The following is a 14,089-nucleotide window of genomic DNA, read 5'->3' on the forward strand; positions in this document are numbered from 1 at the left end:
CGTGCTGCAGTCAATGGCATTTCTCTCTTTTCTAAGGGTGAATAATATTACGAAGGGGACACCTTAAAAACACGGGACAGCATCCGACGTGCTGGCTTTGGGGCGCTGTGCCTCCCCGGCCCTCTGTGGTTCTCTAGCAGCCGTGTCTCCTCCCGTGTGACCCCAGGAGGGGTGCTGGTCTTGGGGGACAGCCTGTGTGTCAACAACCGTACAGGGGCAGCCACTGGCACCCCACTAGGAGGTGGGGGCGGCGGCTAGCTCCCATTTCCCGTGCAGACATGGGGTGCCTGACCAGGGGGAGCGGAGGGGAGCCCCGGGGGTCTCCGTGCGTGGGCTCTGCTGGGTGGGGGCAGCGCAGATGTGGCCCAGAGGTCTGGAATCCCTGAAGCCTGTGCTGGGCCCCGCACCGTGTGCTGCCGTTGGGGTGCACCTGGTTACTCAGAGGCTGCAGGGCCAGGTTTGCAGCGGCCTGGCCCCCCGAAGAGCCGCAGCGCCCGTGCGCCGTCCCGCCCGCGGAGGGAGCGGCCTCGTGGCCTCAGACCAGCTCGGTGCAGCGCGGGGGCTGGTGGCTTTGGCGTCGTCGGCGAAGGACAGTTCGGTGCGACAGACCGCATCGTCCTTCCTGGGTGAGGACGCGGGGTTTGTCCCTGAACGGACCGTGGGCAGTGGCAGCGGGCGCCCGTGCGCGCTGCCCGGAGGTCTCTCACCAAGGCCACAGGGACACGGGGTGCTGCAGACGCACTCGCACCCCACAAATGCAAGGGGTCCGCAGCCCCCCGACTCCCCCGGGGCAGCGGGGTGCAGGCCTGGCCCGCGGCTGAATGCCCGGGCCCTCTCGGAGAACACCCGCTCAGGACGCAGGCTCCGTGGGTGCGCGTGGGCAGCAGGGCCCCTGCGGGGAGGTGCCAGGGCGCCGTGGGCGCCGCGTCGCGGCCGCCGCCGACCGCGCAGGCGCAGGACACCCGCGGTCCCCGTGGCGGGCGCGGAGGGGTCGGTGCCCCGCAGCCGCGCTGTCCGCTAGGTTTGCAGCTCGCGGGCCCGGTCGCCAGGTCCTTTTTGAGGCCGGGCTGCTGGGCAGACAGGTGGGTCTCGAGGGATGCGCGGTGCGCGGCGGGCATGATGCTGACCGCCCCCTGTCCCCCGCCCCGCGCTTCGGGGTCGCAGGCTGTAAGAGCGAAGGGTCACCTCTGGACTCCGCCCTTGTCCCCCAGCAAGGTCCGGCTTCCTGTCGTGTCTGCAGGTGCCCTGGCCCCTTCATCTGTGACACTGTCGCCATTCGTGGTCACAGGTGTATCGTCGTTGAAACAGGTGTTACGCCCCCCGCCCACGTGTCATATTCCACGAGCGCAGGGACAATGTCTGTTTTGGAGTCTGCTCCTGACGCGGGGGCTTAACGCACGTTTGCGTCTCACGGTCCTGGGGGCGGGTCCGAGATCGAGGCGCTGGCAGGTGTGGAGTCTCCTGAGGCCCGGCTTTCGGGTTCATGGGTGGCTGTCCGCCGGCTGCGTCCTCACACGCAGAAGGGACCATGGGCCTCTGGGGTCTCTGTGACAGCTCTGAGCCCATCGGGGATCTCCACCCTCCTGACACCACCTGCTAACACTGTCAGCTGGGGACTAGGGTTTCAGCACATGAATTTGCAGGGGGAGGGGACACACTGTCCACAGGGGTGACAAGAATGTGGGGTACCTCGGCATGGTGCAGACGGAGACAGCTTCGAGACTCAGCCAGAGAGTGGGTGGGAGACCTGTCTGCTGGTTCTGTAGGCCCGGCCCCCGAGTCCCCTGCGCCCGGCCCCGAGTCCCCTGCGCCCGGCCCCCGAGTCTCCTGCGCCCGGCCCCCGAGTCCCCTGCGCCCGGCCCCGAGTCCCCTGCGCCCGGCCCCCGAGTCCCCTGCGCCCGGCCCCCGAGTCCCCTGCGCCCGGCCCCCGAGTCCCCTGCGCCCGGCCCCCGAGTCCCCTGCGCCCGGCCTCGGGACACTCCCGGGCCGGGGCTGGCTGCTGCTGGCTGTTGCTTACAGTTCGCGGTGCCATGCTGAGGTCCCACGTGCCGTGTCCACAGAAACCCCGCTTCCCTCTAATGAGGTGTCGGTTTGGAAGGCGGGGAAGAAGAAAGGCGTTTAATTAGATCGGCGGTGGCCCAACTCCCAAACCACAGAAGCCTTTCTTAAGACGATGAAGACTCCGACGCAATTAAGGGAGAAACCCGCCTCCTCGGAGCTAAATCCATTAAAAACAGCAACTCCTTAACAAGTCGAGGCAACAGAATTACGTCCCAGAAGGGTTTTTTGGTGCTTTCTAGTAATATTGGCAGTGTCACTGGAACCGGCACCGGAGGACCCGTGCGATTCAGGCGTGTGGCTCTGTCGTGGCTGTTTGCTCGGTAAAAAGGACAGAGATGTGTTAGTGTCGACTTTTTCCATCAGAAACCCCAGCTCGTCTTATTTTGCAAAATGGGCTGTATTCTTCCTGTTGCCAAATGGGCGGCTGTTCATGGACACAGCCGCAGGCCTGGGACCCCCGGGGCTTCGTCCGCTGCCCCTCCACGGGCAGCCCCAGCCTCTCTGCGGGATCCATAGCCACCCCCCGCCACACACACACACCTTCCAGTGTCACCTCTCACAAGTGCCCGGGCTGCGAGCGGCTGGAGCAGGTGCATCGATACGTCAAAGTCTCTGCCGACTCCTTGCACATTTCACGCGTTTTTACTTTAATGAGAAGCCGCACGCGGGCCTCGTTTGCATGCCTGGCCTCAGCCACGCCCCCGCAGATGTCCCGTCCTCTCTGCCTGGCCTTGGCCAACCCGGTCGGCAGCTCCCGGCGGAGTCTTGGTCTCCGCCCCTGGGCACCGCCGCGCGAGGTCGTTCATAAACGCTGCCTCCCCGAGGGGGTGTCACTGGTCATTTACAGTCCTCCCGGTGGCCCTCGAGCACTAGATGCTGAGTGACAGCGTTCTCTGGACAAGTGTTTGCTCAGAGCTCGCCTGTTCGTCTCCGCGTGGGCTGGCTTTTGCTCGGCCATGCTGGGTTTGACTAGACATGATAAAACACTGGCCACATCTCTGTTGCAAAGGCCACAGTCGGGGGACCATCCTGAGCTCCCTGGCAGGAGCACGGGGGCCCGGCCTGGCTGTGTCCGACACGTGGGCAGGTCGCAGACGTGGAGACAGGGGGCCTTGAATGAGATCCAAGTTCGAATGACTCCTTCATCAGGTCGCCTTGCATTTCACCCTTGTTTGCTCACGTGGACAGAATTTACCTGGACAGGTGTGTGTCAAGGTGTGCTGCCTGGTAGATAGAGGATGAGGGAAAAGGTGGGCGGACGCGCAGGGACCAGTAAGAACATGGACCACTCAGCAGCGTGTGGCCCGGCGGCTGCTACAGCCACGCTCTCTCTTCCGCGGGTGGGAAGTGTCGAACATTTATATTCATTTAAAAATTCATTCTGGTAATGAATTTAACTTTAAAAAATTGGACCTTGGACCCAATTTCATTTTTTAAGTGTATAAATTGTTATTTTTTTAAATAGAAAGGAGGATGAGCTAAAGCAGGGGCAGGGGGCGTCTCTGGACGGTGGGGTTACAGGGTTTTCGTTTTCTTCTGTTTCTCCATCTCTGTCAGCTTCTGTAATAAATGGCATTTCTTTGTAACGAGCAGAAAAGTGTTGCTCGGGGGTGGGGGGTGGCGGGCCAGGTGTGTTTGGGAGGCTCGGCGCGTTGTAACCTCCCCACAACCCCACGCGCGGGTTCTTAGACGCTCGCGGGATTGTTCCCCTGTGGAAACCATATTTATGATTTTTTTTTTGTCTTCCTTTAAAGGATGAGAAGAATCAAGTTCTAACCACCAACATTTGGCTGCAAATGGTAAGTAGACGCGGTGGCAGTCCTCACCCCCGGGTGGCCCCGCTCTGCCTCGCGATGCGCGTGCTTCAAGTGTGGGGACAGCGGAGGTCCCGTGACGAAGGCCAGGACGTTGTCCTTGACTCCACCAACGCCAGCAGTGAGGGAGCAAGTCCCTCCCTCCGGCGCGTGGCATTGTATTCTGCGAGGGTCCGTGCACGCCCGCGTTTCAAGACGGTGATTTTGGGAAATTTCTAAAGCTCTTCGTGTGAGACAAGTCATAATGAGACAGGGCCGCCTTCAGGCGCCCGCAGTCTGCAAGGTCACTGGCCCCCGGACTCAGGCCCCCCTGCCCCGCCCCCCGTGCCCTCCTGACAGGCCTGAGCCGGGGGTCCTCACACTCCCTGCTCTGCTGACCCCTGCAAGCATTTTGCAATGCCGTATTCTTCCCCCTTGTGCGTTTTTAGTAGAAAATTCTAACCTGCATTTAAACTAGTTGCAAATGTTGCCACTCCCATCAAATTACAAATATTGACATTTTAAAACAAAACCGTGGGTCTCTCTTTTAAATGGAATCTCTTTAAATAACACAGAATGTCACTCTCGTCATTCAAGAAGTACAAACAAGCACCTCGTGAGCTATTGCTGGTTCACACGGTCTCTTTTCCTTTCTTTTCACATTTTCCACAGGATTTTACCCTAACGCGACGCGGTTTTATGTTTGGAAGTGTCTGATTAATCCTTCTGTCCTGGTTTTTGGTTTTCTCCAGTGTAAATATTTGCATAGAAATTATTCCTGCAGAAAGTAACCGTTACGTTTTCTCTTCTGCATTAACTTAAGATCACGATTATTGGTGCCTAATTCATCAAGGTTGACGCTAATTGCAAATTTTCATAAGTAATTGTTAAACGTGGAATTAGAAATTCATTTCTCCACCAAAGACGGGAGTTTATTTTAAAGTCATTTCTGCGTTCATAGATGACTTTCCTATCACTGGAACTGAGTAATTAGAGATTTCACCCATTCCATCACTTTTAAAAATAGACCTAGTAATATGTACAGTTCATAATGAAAGACACTTTGTCACGGCAACGATATTATTCAGTTCCTTGAACCTCTTCCAGATCACATGCCAAAAATGGTATAATTTTCACCGAAGCGTATGAGCTGACAACTTGATTAGTTTTCCCTTTAATTTCGTTGAAAGGGGAGAATTAAATCCCACTTCATCTTTAAAAGTCTTTGTGACATAATTCGCACAGTGTTTTGATTGGTCCGTTTGTCCGGCTCTTGGGCGCCTGCCCCGGGGAAGCGTGGAGGTGACAGAGCTGTCTTCGTGGGGCCGGTGCTGGCGCCCGGGCTGCCTCGGGCAGGTGGGCTCCACGGGGAACACAGGTACACAGGTGAGGTGGAGGGGCGGGAGACGGATTCACTCCACGCCATCGGCGGCTGGTCCCAGCGGGAACCTGAGCCCCGCATGAGACCCCTCGCGGAACCTACCGTGATGAATACTAAAGCAGACACTTCCCAGCGCTTTCCGCGGCAGGAGGCAGAGCGGCATCTTCACGAGGCAGATCCGACCCTCACGCCGTGCCCACCGACTCGCGCCCCCCTCTCCTCTGCTCAGACCAAAAGCCCCCGACCCCGCCGTGACTCCCGCCGCTGGCACCCACGTGGGACCTGCAGCGGGCTCTGGCGGCCTGACCGCCACGGTGGGTGGCGTGGACAGTGGCGTTGGCAGGTAGGGGACCCCTCAGCTTCGCGCAAGCGGAAGGCGGTGAAGGGCAGCCCCGGAGCCCCCCGGCACGAAGGTCAGGGGCCGAGGCGTTCGCAGGGGTGGCGTCAGTAACCCACACCCGCACAAGTGCCCACCATATGGGACGCACACGTGTCCTCGTGAGGCCGGGTGGCGGCTGCACCACCGGCTCCTGGCTGAATTTCAAAGAATCATAAGCATCTTGGGTGTGGAACAGACCTTGGTGGCTCTCTGATCAAAACCTCTGCCCCGCCAAGTGCGTCTGTCCATCCAGAGGGCCCCAGCATTTCTGCCGCGGCCACAGCCTGGACCCGGGGACCTCAGATGTCACCACGGCAGGACGCGGAAGCTGCCCCAGGGCCATTTATAAGACAGTGGCCACCGTGGTCCCTGCTCTTTGTGGTTGCCATGGCGACCAGCCGCCTGAGCCAGGCCGACTAATGGGCAGGCACAAGCGTGGCTCCATCTCGAAGCCTAACAGGCCGGAGTCCCGAGGGACAGGGCCGCGCAGACAGGGTGGGGACAGGCAGCCCCGGGAAATTGGATTTTCTCTCCCAGAGTTCCACGCTGCTACATTCCCGAAAATCTGAATCCCCATAATCTTCACTCCAGGGTATTTTAAAACCTGGGGTCGATATTCTGCGAATAATAGATTTTTCTATGCATTTAACATAGAAGACTCAGAAAGGGAAAAAAGTAAACTCTTCTGACGTGCGGTTTATTGCTTTCGTTTCCCGCCCTCTGGCTTCGCAGTTGCTCAGCCCGGAGGAGGAGGAGGAGGAGGAGGAGGAGGAGGAGGAGGAGGAGGAGGAGGAGGCGGCGGCGGCGGCGGCGGCGGCGGCCGATCTGTTCACCGCTGCGGGCCCGGGAGGGAGCAGGCGGTGGCTTCTCTCTGCCGGCCAGTTTTTTTTTTTTATTTCCGGAGACCTGTCAGACGTGACCTGACAATCTGTGAGAAGAAACGGCAGAAGCCATTTCAGTCTCTGAAGGGACGACTGAGCCACTTAGTTCTGGCTCCTGGTTTCCCATCCGTCTTCTATTTATTCTCTATTTGCTTCCTCCTCATTGTAATGATGAGCCTAACAGCTCACGGTGGACGTTAGATCGTAAACCATGTTTGTTTCTGGGCTCTTTATCACTTCGTCTTTGGCACATACCAAAGCCACATCCTGCCCACAGATAAGCCAGCCCCTGGCTGGCTTGGGGCCGTGACAGCCACCCATGGTTAAGGGAGATGTTTCTCATTAAGTCGCAGTGTGGGGGGACAAAGTCGGGGGAAGCAGGGGGAAGGAGGAGCCCCCCTTCCTCTGGGATCAAAATAGTCGACTGGAAGAATTGTCAGAACATGTGTATGTATGGACTCGTCACTCCCAATTCCCGGTGTCCTTCACCTTGACCGACAGTCAGTTCTCCGATTCTCCGGACACTGGCTGGGTGGCCAAGCATTCAGTTCTACCCTGACACCATCAGAGCGAGCATTGGATCCCATGGGACTGCCCCCCCACTTCGGATGCCAGCTGCAGACGGAGTACCCAGGCCACCCACAGTTCCATCCAGCTGACCTCAGAGTCCGAGTTTCCCACCGCGCCCCCTCCCCTGAGATCTCTGCGCCCCAATCTATTGAATAGCAATCATATGACAGAATAGTCACCGTATGACATCCTGAGTCTGGTGATCAAGGTACATGCGCGACACGGAGCCCGCACAATGGCCGGGGTCCAGGCCCTCGAGTGCATGCTGCTGAGCTAGTGCCCGAGTCGGGGGGGCGACAGGAGGAGCTGGGGAATGACGGGGGGTGTCCTGCCACCAGGAGAGGCCGGGGCCTGGCCTCCTCAGCCGGCACGGGGACGTGCGCTTGCCACTCCTGCCTTCCCTGCAGCTCGGCTCTGATCAGCAGGTGATAATGACAGTGACGAGCTCTGTGATTATCAGGTACCAGCCCAGACAGGCATCCAGAGGGAGAGACGAGAGCTCGCGGGGGGGGGCAGGCGCTGGGCCGGGCTCGTGCCGGGTTCGAGGAGCCGACACACTGCGGGAGGCGGCGGGCATTTCTGCACAGCTCCCCGGACAGCCGGCCCTTCCTGGCGCTGCCCCCTCCCCGGACAGCCGGCCCCCGTGTCCGCCGCAGGCTGGGCAGGCTGGGCAGGCTTTCCGGGGGCTGGCCGGCCCTCTCCCGCCCTTTCAGGACCGGGCATCGCGGCTGCAACTCCCCGATCTCTGCAGCTCCGAATGCGAACTCGTATTTTTCCTCCTTGATGTTGGTTTCGTAACTTTGCACCAGACTCGTTGAGTCTCAGGTCATGCTGAGGCTGGCGAGCGAGGGAAGCAGATTCTGGCCTCGCTCGGTGTAAACGCGCGTGTCTGGGCTCAGCGTGTCCGGCCAGGGCCAAGCGTGGGCGTGTGTGGGGCCGTGGCGTCGGCAGCGCTACTGCCCCGTGAAAAGGGGATTCCAGCCCCTAGCAGGCCCGCAGCTGTTTCTGAGGTGTCCCCTCAGAAACCTGGTCTGCCTTCTTCAGCCTGGTCCCTATTTCGATGGAAATAAGTAAATTTATTTTTACAAAGTGTCCTCATAGAAGATTTTGAAAGGAACACATTTATTCATTTGGCGAGGACGTGAACTGTCTGCCGAGGGAGGGAGAGCTCGCCCTGGATGGGAGTTAACCTCAGCGCCACCTCCGAGGGCGGCCGGTGACAGCGTGAACTTAAGTGCAGTTTCCACGCTGTCTGTGGTCACGTGGAGAGGGAGTGTCACGTTCCCAGCCGCTTTCTGTCTCGCAGATAGCACTCGATTGTGTGCATAGAGGTCCGGGACTCTGTCTGGCTGTGAGCATGCCCGGTGCCCGCGTGCGGGCGACGTCAGCCGCTGACGCGTCCGTGTGTCTTTCAGTACTGGACAGACCACTACCTGCAGTGGAACGTGTCGGAGTACCCGGGCGTGAAGACCGTGCGCTTCCCGGACGGCCAGATCTGGAAGCCGGACATCCTTCTCTACAACAGGTGAGCGCGTGGGACGGCGGGGGGGGGGGGAGGGGGCGGCGGCTTTCCTCCTGCCGCGGTTAACCGAGCGTCGCCGCGGGTCCATCCGGTGGGCGTGCGGGCCGCGTGGTCGGCGCTGCGGGACCGTCGCTCCCCACGAGGCTGCGTGAGCGGCCAGGCCTCTCCGGGAGGCTCTGCGCCCCCCGCAGGCGTCCCCCACCGGGCACACAGGCTCCCGCAGCACACGCTGCCCTGGGGCACCCACGCCGGAGCTCAGCAGTGCGGTGCGGACTGCGGCCGAGGCCTCCTGGCGCGCGGCAGGACCTTTGTCCCTGGGTGGCGGCAGTTACGGCCGCGCCGCCGTGGGGGGAGCTGCCGGCCGTGGGAGGGGGCTGCAGCCCGCGGTTCGGACCCGGCCCCCTCGTGCGTGGGCGGGGGCGGAGCTGCGGCGTGAGGACCGGCGCCTGGAGCTGGGCTCGCGGGCGCGTCACGCGGGCCGCGTGCAGGACGGGAGGGATGCGGGCGGCGTCGTCCCTCCCCGAGGTCATCACCCCAGGCTGTGTGACTCGCAGAGGCCCGAGAGGCCGGTGTCCGGCGAGGGTCACCTGCGAGCAGCGCGGAAACGCTTTGCCGGACTGCGCAGCCGCGTGAGGAAACGAGCGTCCCTGCGCCAAGGCGCAGAGCGCGGTAAACGGTACGGAAAGGGGGTCCCTGCGTCGTGACGGCGGCCGCTGGCGCCCCGCATGTCTCCCGACCCCGGGCACGGTGCGGCCGCGGGCCGCCGGCCTCCGCGGTCCCGTGGCGACCCGCCCCCCCGGACCTGCGCCCGGAGAGCGGGCCCATCCCCATCCCTCTCCCCGCGTCCCCTCTCCCCGCGTCCACGTTTGTCGCCTGGCCGGTGACCGCGTTTAATCGGAATCGACGGGCCTGCCTCTAGCAACGTGCCCCCTTCTAATTTACTGACACTCTTCGGCTTCTTAAATTCACTCCGACAACTGAGCTTTGCAACATGTCAACGTCAGAGAAAGTGTCCCCACCGACCGTGACCGCAGGCCGGGTGACTTCAATAACGAAAGTTCATTTTCTCCGGGAAATTCGTTTCCCCCGGAGGCCGCAGGTCCACGGCCGAGGTCTGGGCAGGTGCGGTTTCTCCGTGAGCCTTCTCACCGCGGGGCGGGCATCCCCCAGCTCGACGGCGCCTTGGGGACTGAGCGTCGGGACCCCAGAAGACCCCCTTTACCACATTTCAGGGTCAGAGGAGACAAGGGCCCAGGGTGGAGGGAGGAGAAGGCGGCCCTGATGCCCCAGGGCACCTGGGGACAAGGAGACAGAGCAGAGCTGCCCACGCCGAGGAAGGGCCCAGGCGGACCGGGAAGGTCACGGTCAGGGCTGGGGGAGGGGCAGGGCCGAGGCGGACTCGTCCTGTCCAGCCGGCCCCGGGGTAGCGCCCGTTTGTCCCATGTTGTCCTTCGTCGCTGGTGAGCTGCCCTCGGAGCTGACCCCACCCATGTCCGGGAGCCGACGGTGAAGCGTCCCGTTCTGCGCCGTCCGCTTCACGCCGCAGAGCTGTGGGCAGCCTCGGTGAGGACGCTCCGCCCCGCCCGCCACAGGCGCTCACTCGCGCCCCGCCTCGGACCTCGGACCTCAGCCGGACTCGCGGCCCCACCGAGGCCCCGAGCGTCCCGCAGAGAGGGGCACCCGCCTCTCGCTCCTGGCGGGTGCCCCTCTCCTGGGCTCGGGTTTGCTCGTTTTAAGCCTGGGGTTCTTCTCGTCCGATTTCTGTGTTTATCATAAAGACTGAGCATCTGCTAGATCCGTGATTCAATTCTGGGAAGGAAAAAATAAAAACCTTCTCCAAGCTCTTCCTCCACGTAATTGGATCACTTTAATTGAGGAGACTCTGGAGATCACGAGACAAATGGGTAAAAAACAAGGTAAAAATCCGTTACCGTTGGCAGCGGCTTACCCCTGGGACTCAGTGATTTCGGAATCCGGTGACCCAAACGGAAAAGTGAGGGTGACAAAACAGTAACACTGTCACCCGTCACCCAGATCCGAACCTTACTGCACCTTATGGCCGTTTTGGGTTCCTTCCCATTAGGAAATTGATCTTCTGCATAAATGCTAGACACGTAAACACTTAACAAGAAACGTGTTCTGATACCACTTCACCCGTTTCGGCCATCAGAGACGAGGTTTGTTTGAAAAAGGGTCCTGATGTCAAAACACTGAGTCTGGGTAACTCCCCGTGGGCCACACGCGGCCACGCCGCCGCCAGGACTCGGGAGGGGGCCGTGTGGGTGCCGCGGAACCCTGGAGGCGCCCGTGCACGCCCAGGGCTCCGGGTGGCATGGGCACATGGCCCCTCAGGTCCTCCCCCGCAGCCGCCTCAGCCCCCATCCGGCCAGCTGTGCACAGGGGAGCGGCCGGCACGAGGGAGATCTGGGCCAGCCCCACCTACCCTGATGGGGTGACAAGGACAATAAGACCTCAGCCACGGAAAAGTGACCGTGGAGAGGAGAGGTATTTAACCCCAGTCTTTGGAGTGCAGGCCCTATGCTTATAGTGAGGTGGTCAGGAGGTGAGGGCATCTGGTCAGGCTCCAGAACCCCCACAGGGGTACCAGGTGGGCGGGTCCCCAGCAGAGGGCGTGGCCTGATCGCACACCTGCCCCTAAACGGAAGTGAGGAAGTCCCTGAGTAGTAAGGCTAGAACAGGGGCCTGGGAGGAAGTGGTGGCCTGGTCACAAGGGCCCAGTCCTTGTGGGGTGCCAACTGTGATTTCAGACATCAATGGCGGCACAAGCCGGCCGAGCCCGCAGGGCACAGGTTGACCTGGAGGTCTGGGCTTACACTTCGCCTTCTTCTCCACCCCGAGGGCCCCAGGCAGGGTCTGGTCCCACCCCTGAGCAGGACTGCTGACTCATCTCTGTGAGCCACCCCCACTCGGCTCCCCGCTGAGCACGGAGGGGCCCAGCTGTGAAGCGGGAAAGCAGAAGGTGACCATGTCAGCTGCAGAGACGGAGCCACCAGGCTCCAGAATCCAGCCGCCACTACTCCGAGAGAGAACAGGGGGGCCAGACAGCGAGGAAGACCAGAGACACGGGCCCCCAACAGGACACGTGCTCACCAAACGAGGCTCCGTGTCCGGCGACACGGAGGGATTTGGGGGAAACGACAAAACCCACCAGGGACGGTGTCGCGCATGCTGCCTCGCCGCTGCAGGGGCCGGGACCAGGGGCCGCCGGGTGGAGGTTCCGTGCCGGGAAGCTGGGCTCTGACACAGAATGTTTAGAAGGACAGTGAAGAACGGCAGCCTCACGGGGCGACTCGTCCGTAAGATGTGCAAATCTACGCACGGTCACGGCAAGAGATGTTTCCGTCGAATTCTCACCCAAGAAAGGACGTTATCAGGCCACACGGATTAATATGTTGATGGTCCCTGAGGCGATGCAAAGTTGTCGACAGTCATTTGAGCGTGTCTGGACTTTTGTCAGAATTTTCAAAATGCGGGGGGAGGACAACGGTGGAATCAGACGCTTGCGCCCCACGGAACCTCGGGGCTCCAGAGAACCCGGCTTCCGAGCCGCCGCGTGGTCCGCAGTGAGCTCAGTGAGGCCTCATTTCCAGGTGCTCGGCGGCGCCAGGGGCTGTTTGCAGTGGGGCGCGTGGAGACGGCGGGGCGCAGGCCGCCTGCGCGTGGGGGATGCTCGTGTCCTGAGCCCGCCGCCGCCTCCTGCATTGATGCGTCTGGAGCGGCGACCGTGTGTTTCCTCGCTGCGAAGGACTATCGTTTAGTGACGGCTTCGGTCTCCCCGGCTTCCTTCTCCCTTTAAGCCTCTTCCCGTTTTTGTTCCATAGTCAGACTCTGACTTTCTTGGACAGTTTTTCCCCCCCCGCGGTCTCTGGTCGCCTTTTATTATTATCATTATTATTGTGAGGTTTTTAAATCTGCGTGTCCGTCCTGAACCTATCAGCTCTCCGGCTTGTCGCGCCTTCTCTGCACCCACCCTGCGTCCCCCAGACACCCCGCTGTCCTGCCCTGCCCTCCCCCCGCCTTCTCCAGGCCCTCCGTGCAGCTCGCCATGAACATTCCTTTTCTGGGGGAAGCATCGGGATGTGCAAATCGCCAGCCATAAAAACAGCGACGGGGGTGTGGAGCGCAGCACGAGAAATACAGCCGACAACAGCGTAACAAGTGTGTGTGGCGCCAGGTGGGGGCCGGGCTGGTCGGGGTGATCTCGTCGTGAGTTCCGTGGATGTCTAACCGCCGTGCCATACACCTGAAGCTAAAACAGCATCGGACGCCAGCTGTAGCAAAAACAAAAATTAAAAAAACGAATGAAACAAGATTTAGTTGTTAAAAACGACAGCAACAGAAAATCCCTTTTCTCGGTCTTCGAGTTTAGTCCAAATGTCCATTTCTTCTTTCTGACTTTCGCCCTCGCTCTCCTGGGGCTGATCCATGACCTTGACCGGTGGGATCCAGCTCTGTGAGGACCTGATGCTCTTGCGAATGCGTTCCCGCCCACTCGAGCGGTCCCCTCGGCTCGAGCAGCCTCCCCCGCGTGACCTCCCGGGTCACCGTCTCCGCTCCCCGTCCCCAGCCCTGCCCTGGCCCGCGTCCGAGGCCCTCGGCGCTCAAGGAAAACTCTCTCCCCTAAATCCTGTCCTAACTTCCGTCTCTCCTCCTGTGTTCGCCACGCGCGATCCTCCCGAGTGTGCGCGAGGCTGTCACTTGTCTGGGAAGTCATTCTTTGTCCCTCCCCTGGACTGTGCCTTCTTGGATGTCTCTGCGTCCGTCCCTGACGGTGGCTCCTGTGCCAAAGGCTGTTCTCAACTGTCCCGCGTCTGGCTTTTCCATCTGAAGCCCCTCGGGAAGGGAAGAGGCTGCTTCGGGCTCTGGGGCAGTGGGGAGACCTCGCCGGAGGCCCCCTCGGTGCCGAGATGAGGGAGCTCTACTCTCTGGCGCCAGAGCCGGGAGTGGCTGTCTCCATGTTCTGCAGAAATTGTTTCTTTAATTAATGTATAAGGCTGTTTTAAGGGCCCCAGGATTTGCATTAATCAACTATGGCGAGGCACGAGGCACAGAGGTGACCATCATGAAGGAGGACATTTGTCACTCATGGCTGCCTAGAAACAGGAAGTGTCAGCTCCATGCTGAGCCCCCTGGGGAAGTGGCCGGCAGGGCTGGGGCTTGGGGGGGGGCAGGAGGGGGTGTGGGCACGGGCCAATGTCGTGGTTTCCGGGGACAGGGATGGACAGGGCAGGGTCAGGAGGCTCGGGATCAGCTCATTGGAAGAGTTTCGGCTCGGGGGCCCTAAGGACGGCCTTCGCCTGGCCCGTGGCTCCGGTGGTCAGGGCAGGCGGGCAGTGTCCTGGAGCATGGGGGCCCCGTCAGGGGTCCGTCAGGGTGGGGGCTAGGACCACTCGGCCTGAGTTTGAAAGGCGTACTCGTGGGCACGTCGCTGGCCATCTGCAGACACCGGCTGGGCCTGGCGGGTGAGGAAGGGGGCAGTTC

The 14,089-nt window shown here is 60.9% G+C and overlaps 1 protein-coding gene across 3 annotated transcripts in view; it reads left to right on the forward strand.

Annotated features, from left to right (window-relative positions):
• CHRNA7 (cholinergic receptor nicotinic alpha 7 subunit) overlaps positions 1-14,089 on the forward strand; it is a 43,051-nt gene that overhangs the window by 18,601 nt on the left and 10,361 nt on the right. For all 3 annotated transcript variants that reach the window (XM_036232068.1, XM_016154870.2, XM_036232069.1), the window contains 2 exons: positions 3,816-3,860; positions 8,481-8,590. In XM_036232068.1, the coding sequence (XP_036087961.1) occupies positions 3,816-3,860; positions 8,481-8,590 (155 nt within the window). The remainder of the gene's footprint in view (positions 1-3,815; positions 3,861-8,480; positions 8,591-14,089) is intronic.

The sequence above is a fragment of the Rousettus aegyptiacus genome, unplaced genomic scaffold, assembly GCF_014176215.1.
Source record: "Rousettus aegyptiacus isolate mRouAeg1 unplaced genomic scaffold, mRouAeg1.p scaffold_m13_p_14, whole genome shotgun sequence".
NCBI classification, from domain to species: Eukaryota; Metazoa; Chordata; class Mammalia; order Chiroptera; family Pteropodidae; genus Rousettus; species Rousettus aegyptiacus.